The sequence below is a fragment of the Mastigoproctus giganteus genome, chromosome 11 (assembly GCF_048544385.1).
Source record: "Mastigoproctus giganteus isolate SK-2022 chromosome 11, ASM4854438v1, whole genome shotgun sequence".
NCBI lineage: Eukaryota > Metazoa > Arthropoda > Arachnida > Uropygi > Thelyphonidae > Mastigoproctus > Mastigoproctus giganteus.
Window position 1 is genome coordinate 95,438,925 of NC_143585.1, and position 17,499 is coordinate 95,456,423.

A 17,499-nucleotide genomic window follows, 5' to 3' on the forward strand; every position below is an offset into this window, starting at 1 on the left:
TGTAAAGTGTAGGGGTACATATGGTAAGATCTATAGCTGTGGTGGTCCGAGTTGGAAAATGGAAGTAAGTGTGGTTACCCCTGTTAAGAAGTAAGAGGTTATGATTATCTAGCAGTTGTTCAATGATGCATCCTCTTCTGTTGTAGTCGGAGCATCCCCACAAAGGGTTATGTCCATTCATATCTCCCATCAGACAAATTGGGGGTGGTAGTTGTTGTAGTAATGCGTCTAGGTCTTCATAAGAGACATCTTCTCCTGGTGGAATGTATAATGAACATATGGTTAATAGGGACCTTGCTATTGTACGAATTGCTACCGCTTCTAATGGGCTATTTAAATGCACCTGTTGTGTTGGTATTCTGTCATTTACTAATATAGCAACTCCTCCATGTGTTATACTTTGAGTTATTCGGTCTCTTCTATATTGTTGTTGTTGTTGTTGTTTATGGGGTTTTAAGTGCAATGGCTACTTAGGCCATATTGTACTTAGAAAAGTGGTTCATACTGCCTGTTTGTTTCATGTAGAAGCAATTAGAAACGGCTATACATTCCTATTTGTTTTAGGAAGGAGAAGAATTCTGCGATGTTTGATTTTTCGCCTATGATATGGCTAAGTGACAATGGTACCTTTAAGCTTGCTAGAGAACTGAATGACATTAGTCGAGCATTACGATACAGAGTACATTCTAGAAGTATGTGTTTCACTGTAAGTGGTGTATGACAATGATTACACTCAGGAGGGTCATTCCCTGAGAGGAGGAACAAATGAGTTAAATGAGTATGACCGATTCTGGCTCTGGTTAGGATTACTTCTTCTTGTCTGTTAGTAATGAGGCTAGAGGCCCATAATTTTGGTACAGGTTTAATTTGAAAAAGTTTATTATGAATTTGTGCTTGCCATTGTAGAGTCCATCGATCTTTACATATACTTCGGATCTTCATTTTATAATCAGTAAACGGTATTAAGAAATTTGTTGGGGCTGCTCTAGATGGATGTTTGGCAGCATCATCCGCAATTTCATTTCCTGGTATTCCAGTATGACCAGGTATCCAGCAGAAAATAACTTTTTGTTGGCACTCTCTCAGACGTATCAACTCTGTTCTAATGAGCTTTAATAGAGGGTGAGTAGACGGGGAATTGTTTTGCAAGGCTGATAAAGAACTCTGCGAGTCTGTGTAAATTAAGCTCTTTTGAATTGACATATGGAAAATACTTTCTATAGCAAGCTTTATGGCATATAATTCAGTTGTGTAGCTACTGCACTCTGTTGGGAGAGATAGAGAAATGGTAGCATCTGGGAGTACTACTGCTGCGCCTGATCCACTCTCGGACTTCGATCCATCTGTATAAATTTTAGCGAAGTCAGGATAACGTTGAGTATGCGCTATGTGTAGCTGCTGGATATTAATATCTGATAGAGAGTGTTTACCCCATTGGTAGAAATAATTGTCACAAGATGGTGTGATGACAGACCATGGAGGTTCAGGATCTATAGGATCTCGTAAAATTTTATTGAAGTGTACATCCCAATCTTCTGCTAGCTGTTTTAACCTAATACCAGCAGGCCGAACTGTCTGTGGTTTGTTTCTGTATAAGGTCATAAACTGTGGATTGTAGAGTATTGGCCAATTAGGATGGGTCATCTGGCTTTGGATCTTGGTTGCATAATTCAGCAGCAGCATCTTTCTCCTGATATTTAGGGGAGGTTCATGAGCTTCAACATACAAGCTTTGCACTGGAGATGTTCTGAACGCACCTAGTGCTGTTCTGAGAGCTGAATGTTGAATAGGATTGAGGCGAGATAAAGCGCTCTCCCTAGCAGAATCGAAGACAGGGGCACCGTAGTCCAGTCGAGATCTGATTATGGATCTATATATATGTAGCAGGCTTTGGCGATCTGCTCCCCATGTTGTGGCTGATAAGACTCTGAGAATGTTCAGTTTTTTTTGACAAGTAGTCCGGAGATGTTCAATGTGCTTTTGGAAATTTAACTTATTGTCAAAGAACAATCCCAGTAGACGAGTACAGTCAGTTATGGGAAGAGGATGGTTATTCAATTGCAGCTCAGGTTCAGGATGCATATTGCGTCTAGAGCAGAAGTGTATGGCAGTAGATTTCTGGCTGGATAGTCTATAACCATTTTGTGTCATCCATGTCAGGATGCGATTCATTGATATTTGAAGTTGGCGTTCAATGTAATGCATGTTTTGAGAACGACAGGAAATCGAGAGATCATCTGCGAAAAGGTATGAATCCACCGTTTTCGGAATGAGTTCAATTATATGGTTTATTCTCATTGCAAACAAGGTAGCGCTGAGAACAGATCCCTGTGGAATTCCTTCTTCTTGGATAAAGATTTTAGAGAGGGTTCCCCGATAACGAACTTGAAAGGATCTCCGTTGAAGAAAATTTTGGATAAAATATGGTAAATTACCTCTCAGGCCAAGAGAATGTAGATCCTTTAAGATTCCAAAACGCCACGTAGTGTCAAAGGCTTTCTCAACGTCAAGACAGACCATGACGAGATGTTCCTTTTTGATGAAAGCATTTCTGATATTTGACTCAGCTTTGATCATAAGATCCAAGGCGGATCGGTTTTTCCGGAATCCAAATTGTTCTTTATTTATCAAGTTTTGAGACTCGAGGAACCAGGTGAGACGGCCATGTATCATTTTCTCAAGAGTTTTGCTGAGACAGCTGGTGAGGGATATCGGTCTGTAATTTTGAGGAACCGAATGATCTTTACCGGGTTTTGCAATCGGTATTACATAAGAATGACTCCAGGAGCTGGGGAGGGTATGTTCAGAAAATATTCGATTATAAAATATGAGCAGCGAAAACAGTGATCTTTGATCCAGATTTCGGAGCATTACATAATATAACCCATCAGGGCCAGCAGCACTGTTTCTTGAGTTGGTAAGAGCTTGCTGTAGCTCGAACATGGTAAATGGCTGATTATACGATAAAGCCGAATTGTCAGCGTAATTCAGTTTGGATCTCTCTGCAACGGTTTTACGTTTTTGGAATGATTGATCATAAGCATTACAAGAAGACAACAGAGAAAATACAATTCCCAGTGCATTTGATATATCTGTGGGATTAGAGAGTTCTTGTCCATTCCAGTTTAGTAGCGGGGTGGATAGAGGAGGAAATTTATTGTTTAAACATTTTATTTTTCTCCAGATTAATCTGATATCGGTATTTTTATTAACTGATGAGGCGAATTTAATCCAAGTTTCTTTTTTTGCTTTGCGTCTGATGTAGCGAGCTTTAGCTCTGAGCCGTTTATAGTTAATAAGATTGGGGGTGGTAGGATTTTTGCGGAAAAGATTCCATGCTTTGTTTTTCTCTTTTTTTGAATTATTGCAATCTTCATTCCACCAGTAATTTAATTTTCGTCTATTACTTGCTTGATATTGAGGAACTGCGACGGATGCAGCTGCCAGCATTTGATTTGTGATATGCTCAGTAACGCTATTGATGGAACCGGACTGAATGATATCGTTGTCAAATGAGATGTGCGATCTGTATTTTTCCCAATCAGCCTTTGAAAATTTCCATTTAATTGGACTTTCTATTGGGTAGGAACAGGATGTTTGAATTTTGCAGATTAATGGATAATGGTCACTACTATAAGGATCATTCAGAGGTATCCAATCTATACTTGGAAAGAGGATTGGGGAACATATGGAAAGATCTATAGCAGATATTGAGCCAGTAGGGAGATGCACATATGTAGGAGACCCAGTATTCAGTAATGTTAAATTCTGCCTATCAATCAACGTTTCGATCAGCTTACCCCGTCTGTCTGAGGTGGGGGAACCCCATAATGGGTGATGTGCATTAAAGTCTCCTAGTAAACAAAACGGTGATGGTAACTGCATAACAAGATCTTCAAGTTCCTGAATAGTATATTGATGATTGGGCGGAAGATAAATGGAAGCCAATGTCAAAGTAATACCACTAACAACACGCGTGGCAACAGCTTCTAAGGATGTTCGTAAGGGAATACGTCTGGCGGGGATGGAGGAATCCACGAGTATCGCTACTCCGCCATGAGCGTTATTAGACACAGTCCTGTCTTGCCTGAATACAGTGTAATTTTTGATTGAGACTGAGACCAGTGATGTCAAATTAGTTTCTTGTAAGCACATTGCAAGAGGTTTATAGTGATGAATTAATTCGTATATATCATCTAGGTTACTGCGAAGACCTCTACAGTTCCATTGTATAATATGTTCCATTATTTGGTTTTGTAAGAGGAAGCTGAATCTGTCTGCTTTTTATGCGTAGGTTGTTTGTGACGGTCAGATTTAGATTTTTCTTTTCTAGGAAAAGAAGGGCGTCCTGAATCATTTTTATCCTCCATGTCTCCATCTGCATATAATTCAAGAAAATCTTCTTGGTTGGGCATATCATCTGTATCCATGCTTGTTGGTTGTTTCACCTCCACACTATCTGATTTATGTACTTTTTCTGCCACTGTATTGTGGGTTAGGTTTTGAGTTGGAATTGTGAGTGGCGTATTATTACTTTGGTCCACTAACTGTGATTCAGATGTAGGCTGAGTTGATAGTACGGATCGAGCCCAGTCGGCGATCGATTTATCTGGAGAGACTGACACTTCTGTTTGACATGCTACTGATTTGTAACTATGGGCAGCCGAAGCATAAGTAGTTTTTGGAATACTTGATTTTACTTGTCTTCTAGCTTCTTGAAAAGATACTTTATTTTCTGTCTTGTATTTCTGTATTTTTTTTCCTAACTTCCAAAGATCACAATCTTTGGAGTAGGCTGGATGATTGCCCTTGCAATTAGGACACTGCGGAGTTTGTGCCTTGCATTCAGATTGAGTGTGAGTTGTGCATCCGCAGTTTGGACATGTTGCATCTCCACGGCATGCTGTCTGGGAGTGGCCAAATTTCTGACATTTGTAGCATCTCAGAGGGTTCGGGATATAGGGCCGAACACGACAGTTTAAATAGCCTGCTTTAACCGAGGATGGTAGATTCGGCGAACTAAAGGTTAAAATTATGCTACGGGTTGGGACTAAGATGCCGTCTTTTCGTATCATGATTCTCTTGGCCTGAGTTACATTTTGATCTTTTAGTTCCTGAATTATTTCTTCCTCGGAAACGTTCAATAGGTCCCATTCACTGATCACTCCCTTGGAAGAATTCAGGGTGTTGTGTGGAGTGACTTGGATTGGAATTCCACTTAAAGATGTAAGTTTTAACAGGAGGTCAGAGTGTCTTGGAAGAGAGGTCTCTATTAGCAAGTCGCCAGATTGAAGGCGTTTCACCATTTTTGGAGATGCTGCTGCATTTACAAGGCATCGTTGTATGATGAAAGGCGAAAGCTTGCTGACAGATTGTGAAGACAGAGAATGGATGATCAGGAAAGCTGGAGCTTCCTGCTTGTTTGCATCCTTTTTTAGTCTTTTCGACAATGAAAAGTCATGATCAGTTTCGTGGTTGTCTTGTTGCGAGCTCTTTGGCTCTAATCGTGGGAAATCATTAGTATCCATGTTTACTCCTTTTAGCCCTGGGAGAAGTACTTTCTTCTCCCAGACTACCAGCCCCGCCACGTGGAGGCAGGAGCAGTGCCACCAGTGACCAAGCGGATATTAAGGTTAGTAGAGTGTGAGTATTTAATATAAATACTAAGAAAGAAAGGTAGATTCCCTTTCTGGGTTCTTACGTAAGACTTTTTAAGTGAAGAACCGCTTTAAGTGAACAAAACAGGAGAAAATCGTACAACAAAAAATAGAACTATATCACTTTCAAAGATCACTTTATGAGTCGCAGAGAAAAATCGCTTGTCACTATCGCTTGGCACTCGGGGCCCTCTTCTATACATTGAGTAGTTCCTGATATTCAGGGTATCTTGTTGTTTGAGGTACGTTTCCTGGAGACATATACAGATTGGTGTGTAATGGGTGATCAGATACAGTACATCATCAAAATTAGTACGTAATCCACGACAGTTCCACTGGATAATTTTATCCATTATTTATATTTGCTCAGCCCCTCGAGCTGTTTTCGTTGGGTGACTGTCTTTTGTTTTTCTGTCCTTACTCTGTCTCTTTTGGGAAATATCGGTTTTCCGGTATCCATATCGTCTTCTGATTCTTCGGCATGGATTTCCAACGTATCGTCATCTATCTTTCCTGTTTTCTCAAATTCCATAAATTCTGAGTTAGGTTCGTGATTTTGTGGTCTGCTATTACTCTTACACTGTTGCGAGGTTGGAGAATCTGAGGGGATTGAGATGGGTGTGTTTACTGTTTTCTCTTGTTTATCTTGTTGCTTTGCTTGGAGTAAGTGTTTGACTTGTGGAGAAAAAGATTCATTTGGAGGAACTGAGATTTCAGTTTGACATTCCACTGATTTAAATTTAGTTGTTACTTGTGCGTATGTTGGTCTATTGGTTATGGTTGGCTGGACCATTTTTCTTGCTTCTTGGTATGTAATATTGTGCTCTGTTTTGTATTTCTGTATTTCTTTTTTCCATCTATCACATGCTCTGGCGTATGCGGGATGTTCTCCTTTACAATTTGGACACTTTGGGGCTGTGGCTGGGCACTCATCAATCTGATGATCTTTGGATCCACATTTAGCGCATGCCGGTGTGTTTCTACATGCTGTTTGCGAGTGTCCAAATTGTTGACACTTGAAACAGCGCAAAGGATTTGGAATATATACTTTTACTTGGCAGTTCAAATATCCTGCTTTTACAGTGCATGGGATTTTTGGTGTGTTAAATGTCAGGATTAAGGTTTTGGTAGGTATTACATTTCCATCTCTCCGAATAGAAATCCGTCTTACATTTGTCACTCCTTGATTTTGGAGTTCTTTGCTGATTTCCTCTTCAGTAACGTGTAAGAGGTCCCATTCGGAGATTACTCCCCGAGAAGAGTTTAAAGTGTTATGGGGGGTGACCACTACTGGTATACCTCCAAAGTTTGATACATTCAGTAGCTTTTCTGAATGTCTAGTACTAGACGTTTCGACTAATAAATCCCCAGATCGGAGTCGCCTGACCGTTTTTGGTGTTCCGGCTAGTCCTTCCAAGACTTTTTGGATGAAAAATGGGGATTTCTTTCCTAGTGTCTCCTCTCCAGTGGAGTGGATGATTAGGAACAAAGGAATCGGTGATGGTTTGGAGCCGTCTGTTCTTTGCCTTTTGGCAGTATTTTCTGGTTCTTCATCAAGCCGATTTGGTGGGATCTTTTCTGAAGTCCCTTGGGAAGTAGTGACTTTACTACTCATGATTTGCTCTTTTAGCCCTGGGAGCGTACCTTCCAACTCCCAGGTTTCCAGCCCCGCCACGAGGAGGCAAGAGCAGTGCCACCAAGTGACCAAGCAGCTGCTATAAGTTAGTAGGGTTGGTGGTTAGTTTGAGATAAGAGAAAAAAGAAAGGTGACTTTCCTTTCTGTTAGTTTGCTAGATCCTTTTAGCAAAACTTACTTATGGGGTACTAAAAAATTAAGATCGCTATAAATATAGTAAACTTAGTATAATTGAGAAGCGCACTCTAGAATCACTTTAAATCACTTGATCACTTGGAAAACGCTTGGCACTTGGGGCCGTGCTGGATGGTATTTAATCGCTCTAAAGTACTCTTCCTCGCAGAGTCATACACTGGAGAACCTTAGTCCAAACGGGATCTGATGAGAGCTCTATAGATATGAATAAGCGCATGCCGATTAGCGCTCCATGACATGGATGACACACACGGAAGGATATTCAATTTCTTGAAGCAGATGGTTCGAAGGTAAGCCACATGTGCTTGAAAGTTCAGTTTTCTATCTAGTATCAGGCCAAGAAAACGGACAGTGTTGACAAGAGGAACGGACACATTTTTTTTTTTTTTATCTTTAATTCAGGATCAGGATGAAGTGACCGGAGTTTACAGAAATGAGTGGTAGTGGATTTCTGTTCAGCAAGATGGTATCCATTGCGTAAAGTCCACGATTCTATTCTATTCTATATATAGTCTTTCGAGTGTATTCATATTTTGTGATTGGCACGATATGGTGAAGCCATCTGCATACATATATACTTCAATAGTTTTTGGAAGATCTTCCACTATATTGTTGACCCTAATTGCAAATAGAGTTGGACTCAGTATGGAACCCTGTGGGACACGCTCTTCTTGAATGTGAGATGTTGATAGCAAGTTTTTATATCTGACTTGAAAGGTACGTAACTTTAAAAAGCTCTGAATAATTTGAGGGAGATAGCCTCTCAACCCTAACTGATGCATATCTTTGATAATACCATGACGCCATATGGTGTCGAATGCTTTCTGAATATCCAGGTTGACCATCACTAGATGTCTCCTGATGAAGGGTTACGTTATGTTGGATTCAATTTTGACAAGTAAATCTAGGGTGGACCTGTTTTTGCGGAAGCCATATTGGTGATCAGAAAGCAGATTTTGGGAGTCTAGAATCTAGGTGAGCTCCTTATGTACCATCCTTTCGAAGACCTTGCCCAAACAGCTTGTCAATGATATTGGTCTGTAATTCTGAACTAGAGAGGTATCTTTTCCTTGTTTTGGTACTGCACAAAAATATAGGAATGACGCCATGAGAGAGGGTATGTGTTTTCTGAGAAGATCCTATTATAAAATAGCAATAGTGTGTACAGATCAGCTTCACACAATGTTTAAGCATTCTGTAGTGAATGCCGTCAGGTCCTGATGCACTATTCGGAGATTTGCACAAGGATTACTTGAGCTCAGCTAGAGTAAAGGGCTGGTTGTACGGAAGTGAGAGATTAGTTGAAAAATTCAATTTTTTCACATTCTTCATTAGTTTTAATTCACTGAAAAGCAGTCACATAAGTGGAAGAGGCGGAAATTTTATAGAAAGATTCTGCTAAAGCATTTGGGAAGACAGTAGGAGAGGATAGGTTCTGCCCATTCCAATGTATTATTGGAGACTGTAACGGTAGAAATTTTCCATTGAGAGCTTGTATTTTTTTCCAGATAATCCGAGTGTCAGTATTTTGTTAATAGTTCAGACGAAGTTAATATAGGAGTCACGTTTTGCTTTTTTCCTAATTTGTCTTGCTTTGCTCTCAATTTTTTGAAAACTATAAGGTTGGCGGTAATGGGGAATTTGCGAAATTGGTTCCAAGCACGGATTTTTTTCTACTTTCGTTATGGAACAATTTTGATTCCACCACTGGTTTTGGTGTACCCGCTTGCTCTGGATGGATATTGGAATGGAAATTTCGGCTGCCGATAATATATGACTGGTAATGTGTTCGGTTACGTCATCAATATGTTGTTGCTGTTCATACTGTTTGTTGAGTAGGACACAAGTAGAGTAGTTTTTCCAGTCTGCTTTGTGGAATTTCCAAGCTTTAGGGCATGATACGACCTGTGTCTGAATTGAGCTGATGATGGGAAAATGGTCACTGTGCAATGGATCATTCAACACCAACCATTCCATACTTGGAAAAAGAGATGCTGAACAGATGGATAAGTCTATGGCAGATATTGTACCTGTAGGTAATTGAAAATGAGTTGGAGAGCCAGTGTTTAATACAGTCAGATTATGGTTATCTAGGAATGTTTCAATTAATTGGCCTCTCTTATCCATAGTGTAAGATCCCCACAATGGATGGTGACCGTTGAAATCACCGAGTAAACAGACAGGAGGTGGCAGTTGTGTTAAAAGGTTGTCAAGTTCAGTCTGGGAACAAGGATAATTAGGTGGTATATAAACAGATACAAGGATTAACGATATTCTCATTGCCATCCGAACTGCTACAACTTCTAGGGAGGTTTCTAGTTGGAGATGTCTTGATGGTATGGTAGCTTTGACAAGAATACCTACCCCTCCACGAGAAGAAGAGTCAGAATCCCTGTCTCGCCTAAACATAGTATAGTTTTTGAATTTGAGTGAAACTTTTGGTGATAAAAATGTTTCCTGTAAGCATACTCCTAATGCGTTAGTTTGTGTGAGTAAATCATTCAGGCCATTTATATTACTGCGTAATCCTCTGCAGTTCCATTGTAGGAATTTGTTCATTGATTGGGTTTATTTGAGGAAGATCGATCTGACTGTTTTTTCTGAGGTTTCTGTCTGTTTTGTTTTGATTTTTAATTTCTGGGAAAGGTTGGGCGTCCTGTGTCCATGGTATCATTGGCATATAATTCTAGTACTGTGTCTTCGTCTTCTGACTGAACCTCCATTTCCATGTTGCTATAGCGTGGTTTCATTGTGTTTTGATTTTCAACACTAACAGATTTTGTTGTTTCGGGCGAGATTGAGATGGCATCAGTTGGGATACTGATTGGCATGTTGCTGGTTTCATTAACTGTAGATTTTTTATTGCACGTTAGAATAGTTTTGGCCCAGGTGGCAAATGAAATGTTTGGTTCTATGGAGACATCTGTTTGAGTTGCAATTGACCACCGGCTGTTTTTAGTGACCGATGCGTATCGGCTAGGCATGATTAACAGTATTTGCTTCCTTGCTTCAGGGTATGTGACTTTATGCTCCACATTACATTTCTGGATTTTTTTGCCTTTTCCAAAGGTCACATGCTTTAGAAAATGCAGGATGGCTTCCTTTACAGTTAGGACATGTAGGAGTGGAAGCTGTACAGTCTCCTTGGGAATGCTCCTTAGAGCCACAAATAGGACACACAACATCGCCTCGGCATGCCGTCTGAAAATGGCCATACTTCTGGCACTTAAAGCAGCGAATGGGATTTGGGTTGTAGGGCCGAATCTTGCAATTTAAATACTGTAACCTGCTTTAACAGAAGATGGAAGAGTCGGAGTACTAAATATTAAAATGATAGATCTGGTTTGTAGCAGGCTGCCGTCTTTTTTGGTCATTATTCTCCGCTCATGAGTCACTTTTTGTTCCCTAAGTTCTTGTATTATCTTTTCTTCTGACACGGATAGCAAGTCCCATTCGCTGATAACGCCTCTAGAGGTATAGAGCGTTATGGGCCGTAACTGACACTGGAATACTGTTAAATGATGTTAATTTTAACAGCTTCTCTGAGTGAGTTGTCTTAAAAGTTTCAATTAGAAGGTCTCCAGATTGGAGACGCTTAACCATTTTAGGAGATCCACAAACCGATTCTAAACATTTCTGTATAAGAAAAGGTGATAGTTTGCCAACAGGTTGCGTGGATAATGAGTGCATTATAAGAAATGCTGGCACGTCATTATTCTGATTTTCCGTCCGTAGTCGCTTCGGACGATTAGAGTCATGGTCGTTGTCAGGAATTTCTGATCTTGAGCTCGAGGGCTCTGTCGGTGGATAGTTAAGGTGGAGAGACTTATATCCATGTCGGCTCCTTTTAGCCCTGGAGGTTTGTCTTTACCACCTAGGTTACCGGCTCCGCCACGGGGAGGCAGGAGCAGTGCTACGAGGTGACCAAGCGGCTATTAGTTGTATTAGTGATAAAGAAAAAGAAACAGAAAGGTTTCTTGCATTTCTGGGCCTTTGCCTACTTCTTGTAGAACGAAAGAGCTACTGAAATATAAAACGAGGAAAATGGTATTCAGAAATAAACAGAATATATACAATGGCAAAAGCTCTTTAGATAGCTCGCTTTAAAAAACGCACTGTGATCGTTTGGCCACGGAACGCTTGACAACCGGGGCCCAAACTCTGGTTTTCCAATAAATGTCCTAAGGCTGTTCAAGATAAGAATGTTTCATGTCACAATTGGCTCGCATCCAAATTTCCAGGTTCATTTTCTGCCTACACCGAAACTTGCCACAAATTAAAGCAGTTATTTATCAGTCCAAACCAGATTTTGAACAGGCTAAGAATGAAAAATTTCCTTCTTGCCCAAACGGTAATCGAGCATTTTGGTCTCTTGAAAAAGCTATTGGCCGCAAAATTTGCTTATCTATAACTCCCACTTCGGCTAAAACCTAATGGTTCTGTTGCTTCCTCAGCTAAAGATAAAGCTGACTTACTAGCATCCTACTTGACTTCACGCTTGTGACGATCTTGTTAAACCACCTCTTCTGTGGCTTTCTGTCGTCCGTCAAAACGATGACGGGGAGAAGAAAAGAACAATGTTAGATACCAAGAAAGCTCCAGACATTGATGACAAATCTCCACTTGTTCTCAAAATCTGTGCTCCAGCGTTTGCTCCAGTTCTGCGTCTCCTTAGCACGCTTTCATATTCCGCTGCTGCTTTTCCTCCTTGGAAATTTGCTCATATCCAGCCAGCTCCTAAAAAGGATAACAAGTCCCTCCCATCCAATTATCGTCCCCCTTGCACTTACCTGTACTCTTTCCAAAGGAATGGAGAAATCCATTAACCGCCAACTCATAAACTATCTCGAAACTTTCTATCTGATCAGTTATCACAGCACGGATGCCGTCATTGTCGATCTACTGGTGTTATTTTGGCTTATGCTACCCATCTATAAACATATTCAACAGGAAAGTATGGTGAAACTCAAGCAGTTGCTCTTAACATTTCTATCATTCCAGCTTCCCTCTGGAATGATAGAAATGTTAAGAGCAATGCTAATTCTGACCGCTCGCTGTGCGAATGGTATACGGTCTCTGTCTTCTACCTTTTCCACTAATAGTGGTGTATACCAAGGTTAAGTTCTTTCTCCCACCTCTTTCCTCTTGTGTATTAATAACTATCTTCCACTGACTGGGAATCCTATCCATAGTTTTGCTGATGATAACACATTGCTGCATTCCACTGTTCTTCTGAGTTGGCTTCTGTAGTTCCTCCTCTCTCTCTCTCTCTCTCTCTCTCTCTCTCTCTTTCGAACCAGTCTAAACAAGTGTCACAACCAGTCAGCGTCCATTTACTAATTCAAACTCAGAGAACCAACTTTTCCTCTTCCCCATTTATCCTTTAAACTTCCATTTTCTGGAATAACCATCTTTCGCATATATTTCCTGAAAATTACAATCTACAGAAATTCAAAACTAACATCAACAAATATCGTCTCTCTTCGCAACCTTCAACTCATGCACAGCACTAAATATAAGTTATAATACCTTTCGTTTTTGAGTTTTATAAAAATATATATGTACTGTATATATCTAAAATATATGAGTGATAATATTTCAGGGGAAATATTATATTCCTATTGGAATATTACAATATTATTTATAATAATAATAATAATCTATAAAATATTATTTATAATAATATTCAATAAAATAATATTTATAATAATAGTCAAAGAAATATTATTTATAATAATATTCAATAAAAATATTATTTATAATAATATTCTTATTAGAATATTTTACATTCTTGAGTTGTAATATTCCTCCTGGAATATTATAACTGAAGAATGAGTGATATTAGTGATAATATTCCCCTCCTTCTTCTCCAGCAACGTCTATGATTTCACATCTACTACTACTACAACTATTTCAATGGATAAACGAAACAAGACAAAATAATAATAATAATAATAGTAATAATAAATAAATAATATATATATTTTTAAAGGTATTTCTTGTCTTTCAACAATGAAGTAAGGACTTGTGTATATTAACGAAGTCTAAAAACGATTAGTATATTCTTTATTCATATAAAACGTTGATACATTAATTAATACATGAAATGAGTCGAAAAATAGACATTGATTGGAAACAGGAATTCCAATGATACCTTCGCTACTCATACTATTTATTCTTTACCCAGCACATAATATAGCTAAATTAACAGGTAAAAATTGTTAAAATAGAGTCTGATTGATAACGTCAGCTAGCAGAGTTCTACATTAACAAATCAAAACGTCAAAAAAAAAAAAAAAAAAAAGACAAAATAATAATTGAATCACTCACCGTTTATTTTAGAACGTCCACAATAAATGCTTGTGCTGCCATCTAGTGTGAGAATTCGAAGTTGGTTAATTATAAAATGCACGCTATGTCTATGAATTTCAACAATGACTGCAGTGCGATTAATACTTGATAATAAGCTCTTATTTAAAGTCAACGATAACAATTATTTTGTCATTAACAAATATTTAACATATCCAACAAAAAATTAACAAAAATCAGATAATCGGAGGGGGGGTGTCATTTTGAAGTCATAAAAAATCATAATTAGTAATAGCTATTCCTTAAAGAAGCCTACATCTAGGATAATCTAATCTACTAGCCAGCTCATGAAAACCATTTACAATCCTAACTATCTAAAGAAGCAGTTAAAATCCTGAACAAGCCAATGTGTACAGATTAGATAACAATTGCAGTACTTCCACAAATACGCATACATATTCACCGACATATCACAGATAGAACATGGAACACTGACCATTTAGAGACAGTGATTCAATATTTATATACATACATAAATCGAGTAGGGCTCACCGAAGTGCGTCGATAGAATAACCACTCAATCATAGTTGAACATAACTTTTAAGGCATGGTGGTTGGGAGAAGCATACTAGTAAGGAGAGAGAGAGAGAGAAAGAGAGGATGGGATGGTTCAGTAAATTTCTGATGGCTTGAACCCATTGCGTAAGGCTTTTTGCTATCTACACTGAGTAGCCACTTTATTAGGTACAACTACTCTTTTTATGAAATGGAGTTTCTTCGATAATTGAATTATGTGTTCGTACAGCATGATATGAAACAGGCTATCCACAAGTTATCTTAAAATTGTTTCTGATAAGAAGTATCCCTTCATGGCTGCAGCGTATCATTAAGAATAAGTTCTTTTAACAGGATAATTTGCCATGTCAAAAAACCAAAATTGTACAGAACTGGTTCCAGGAACATAAGAGTAAAGTAAGCCTGTTGTTGTAGCTCACCAGATCACAATTCAATTGAACACATGTGGGTGGAACGAGTTCTTCGGAGTAAAAGGTAAACTGCAGTCATTATCAACATACTGCAGGATGGAAGCCTCCTCAACGATTCATGTTGAGGACATGGACCATAATCTGTCACGCTGGTCTAGTGCGGGTTGGAAGATCGACCGTATTTAACAATCATTGGCTTGAATCCCATCTACTCAAAGAGCGTGTGCTATTGTACTCCTGCTTGATCACTCGGCTACGGAGTAGAGATCCGCAACCATCCAAGCTATAACAACTATCTGTAGGAAGCAATTGAGTTAACATGGACTAGCTTCCCAGTGGCAAGCTTCGACACTTCACCAAGTCCATACCACAAAGAATCTAGGCTGAAGGGCAACTTACTCCTATTAGGTACGTGTACTAATAAAGTGGCCACTCAGTGTAATCGGTTCTCTATTGGTATCTGCTGTGATTCGTATACAGTATTATACTTCTGTAACAGACAGATAGAATTAGCATTTTCGAGAACGGTTTTCAGGAACTCGTTCTTAATAACTGTACAAGAGGTATCTACGCAGCATAAAAAGGAAATGGTAACAAAACCATTTTGTAGTTTAGTAACTAAGTCATTTTGTACTTCAGTTAACAACTTCTTTCTGTTATTCTCTCTCCTTCTATAAACTACAAAGCGGTTGCAGGCGACTATTTTTCTGTTCCGAGCATCTAGCGTCGACCCAATGTTTGCCTTCGCTGACAGACCAGTTTTAATTTTTTTTTTTTGTTTAGAAGTTTACTGCGCATTTAAGCCGTTCGATTTATCTGTTCAGCGAAAGGCCTTGCAATCCCTTTCACGCGTGTGTGTGTGGAGTGCATTCTTATGGCACGGATCATACTGTTCCTTATTCATCTTGGGGATGAATCCAACGAGTAACTCAAGTGTCTTTATTTTCTGATTTTTCTTCTTCGATCGGCTTAAGATCATTAGTAACTCGTTTCTTTTCATCCTTATCTTTCGTATCTTCCTCACTGGCTTTACCCTTTGCCGCCTTGGAACCCCTTCTTGCTTTAAGACTCTTCTTCCCTTGTGCATCTGTCTCGTCTGTGTCTTCTGGCTCCGGTTCCAAACTCTGTTGCATGAATATGCTGGCATCGAGTCCCATGGTGGTACCGATACGCAGCTTGGCCTTCTCAAATGTATCGGATAGTTTCTCCTGGACGACGTTGATACACATGGAGGTGAGTGCGAGTCCAAAAAGCAGGTAGATGAACGTGGCCATCATATACATGGGATGGTTAGGAACGAGATCGCCAAACCCAATGGTACTCATGGACACAAAGACGAAGTAGAAGGCTTCGAAGAAGGTCCATTCCTCCCAAAGGGTGAAAATCCCAGCTCCCAGCATCATGTAGAGAAACAGCATGAGGATGGCCAAGGAGACGGGAAGGTTAAATTCATCGTCCACATCATCGGACTGTGGGCTGCCGAAGGATACTATTTCAGATTCTTCTTCGACTTCTTTTTCTTTCTTATCTTTCTTATCCTTCTCGTTTTTATCCTTTTCGCTAATGTCATTGTGCTTTCCGTCTTTCACTTCCTTCTCGTTGTTGTTTCCAGCTTCAGGGTCATCGGGATTAGTAATGTCTGCAGTTCCACGCTTTTTGCTGATAACATACGGGATATACGGCATGTTCCTCCAGGCGAAGTTCATGTACTAGAACGAAATAAGAAAGGATTAGTCTACTAATTGAGTTTGTGATCAATAAGTTCAATCAAAAAATAATGAAAATCAGAACAAATTCAGGCTCTTTCAGAATAAAGAGATACGGGAAGCTATCTGAAACTTTTACTTGGCACAAAGGGATAAAAAATTGCATGTTTCGTAAGCTCTGGTTAAAGTGTCTCATATAAAATCTCAAATAAGGAAAATGTGATTCTAGTTTTTCTGGAATTTGACAAATGGAAAACTGGACTACGAGTCATGCTCTTAGTTTGACCGAAGGGTACGATTATCCTGGATTCTTCAAAGGCAAGAGTACAACTGAAGAAGGAACAGACTCATCTTAAATATCAGGTACATCCCAAAATTTTTATTTGAATAGAAGGAAATTATGACCCCACACTCATACAGATCATTGGAGTGTGGTGTCAAAGTACTGCATCTGCAGATAAGCGGTTCGCACATAGCCAGCCAGGAACAGCGGGTTAATCCTCGCTGATAAATGATAAATGCCGCTGTAATTAGACAATGTACTAAATATCAAAGAAGTTATTGGAGTAAAAATTACCAGAAGAATCTTCACAAGATGTAATCATTTATCACTTGGGCTGTTTTGGATTTTTTTCCTCACCGAACCTCGTAATCTGAAAGAGGCCGAGGTGACATTAAAAGTAACTCTACTGGTGTGACATTAAAGTGTGTGCAAATGAAAACAACATAGTGTTCGAAAAGTCCTTATAGGACTTTTCATGTACAGTAAATGCAGAGTTATCCATCTGTTGGTTAATATTGAGGTAACTATGGCAACGGACCACACGACATCATTGGACACAGAGTGAGTTATTTTTAAAACATGTAACAGTGGGCAATTTGATTGTGAGAGCAATGGTATTTGAGGAATAGCACAAGATTTATGAGCTCGGTGTGTAAATGATGAGTTTTTCCAGAGAAGAACGTGCATTTATTTTGTTGCCTCCAGATTTTTATTCGTGAGTCATCCA

General features: G+C 39.2%; 1 protein-coding gene across 1 annotated transcript in view; it reads right to left on the reverse strand.

Moving 5' to 3' along the window:
• Window positions 1-13,790: 13,790 nt before the first annotated feature.
• The window catches only part of LOC150078276 (potassium channel subfamily K member 18-like), a 113,157-nt gene continuing 109,448 nt past the window's right edge, over window positions 13,791-17,499 (reverse strand). The window contains exon 3 of the mRNA XM_090384945.1: window positions 13,791-16,492. Within this exon, the coding sequence (XP_090241071.1) occupies window positions 15,713-16,492 (780 nt within the window). The 3' untranslated portion in view covers window positions 13,791-15,712. The remainder of the gene's footprint in view (window positions 16,493-17,499) is intronic.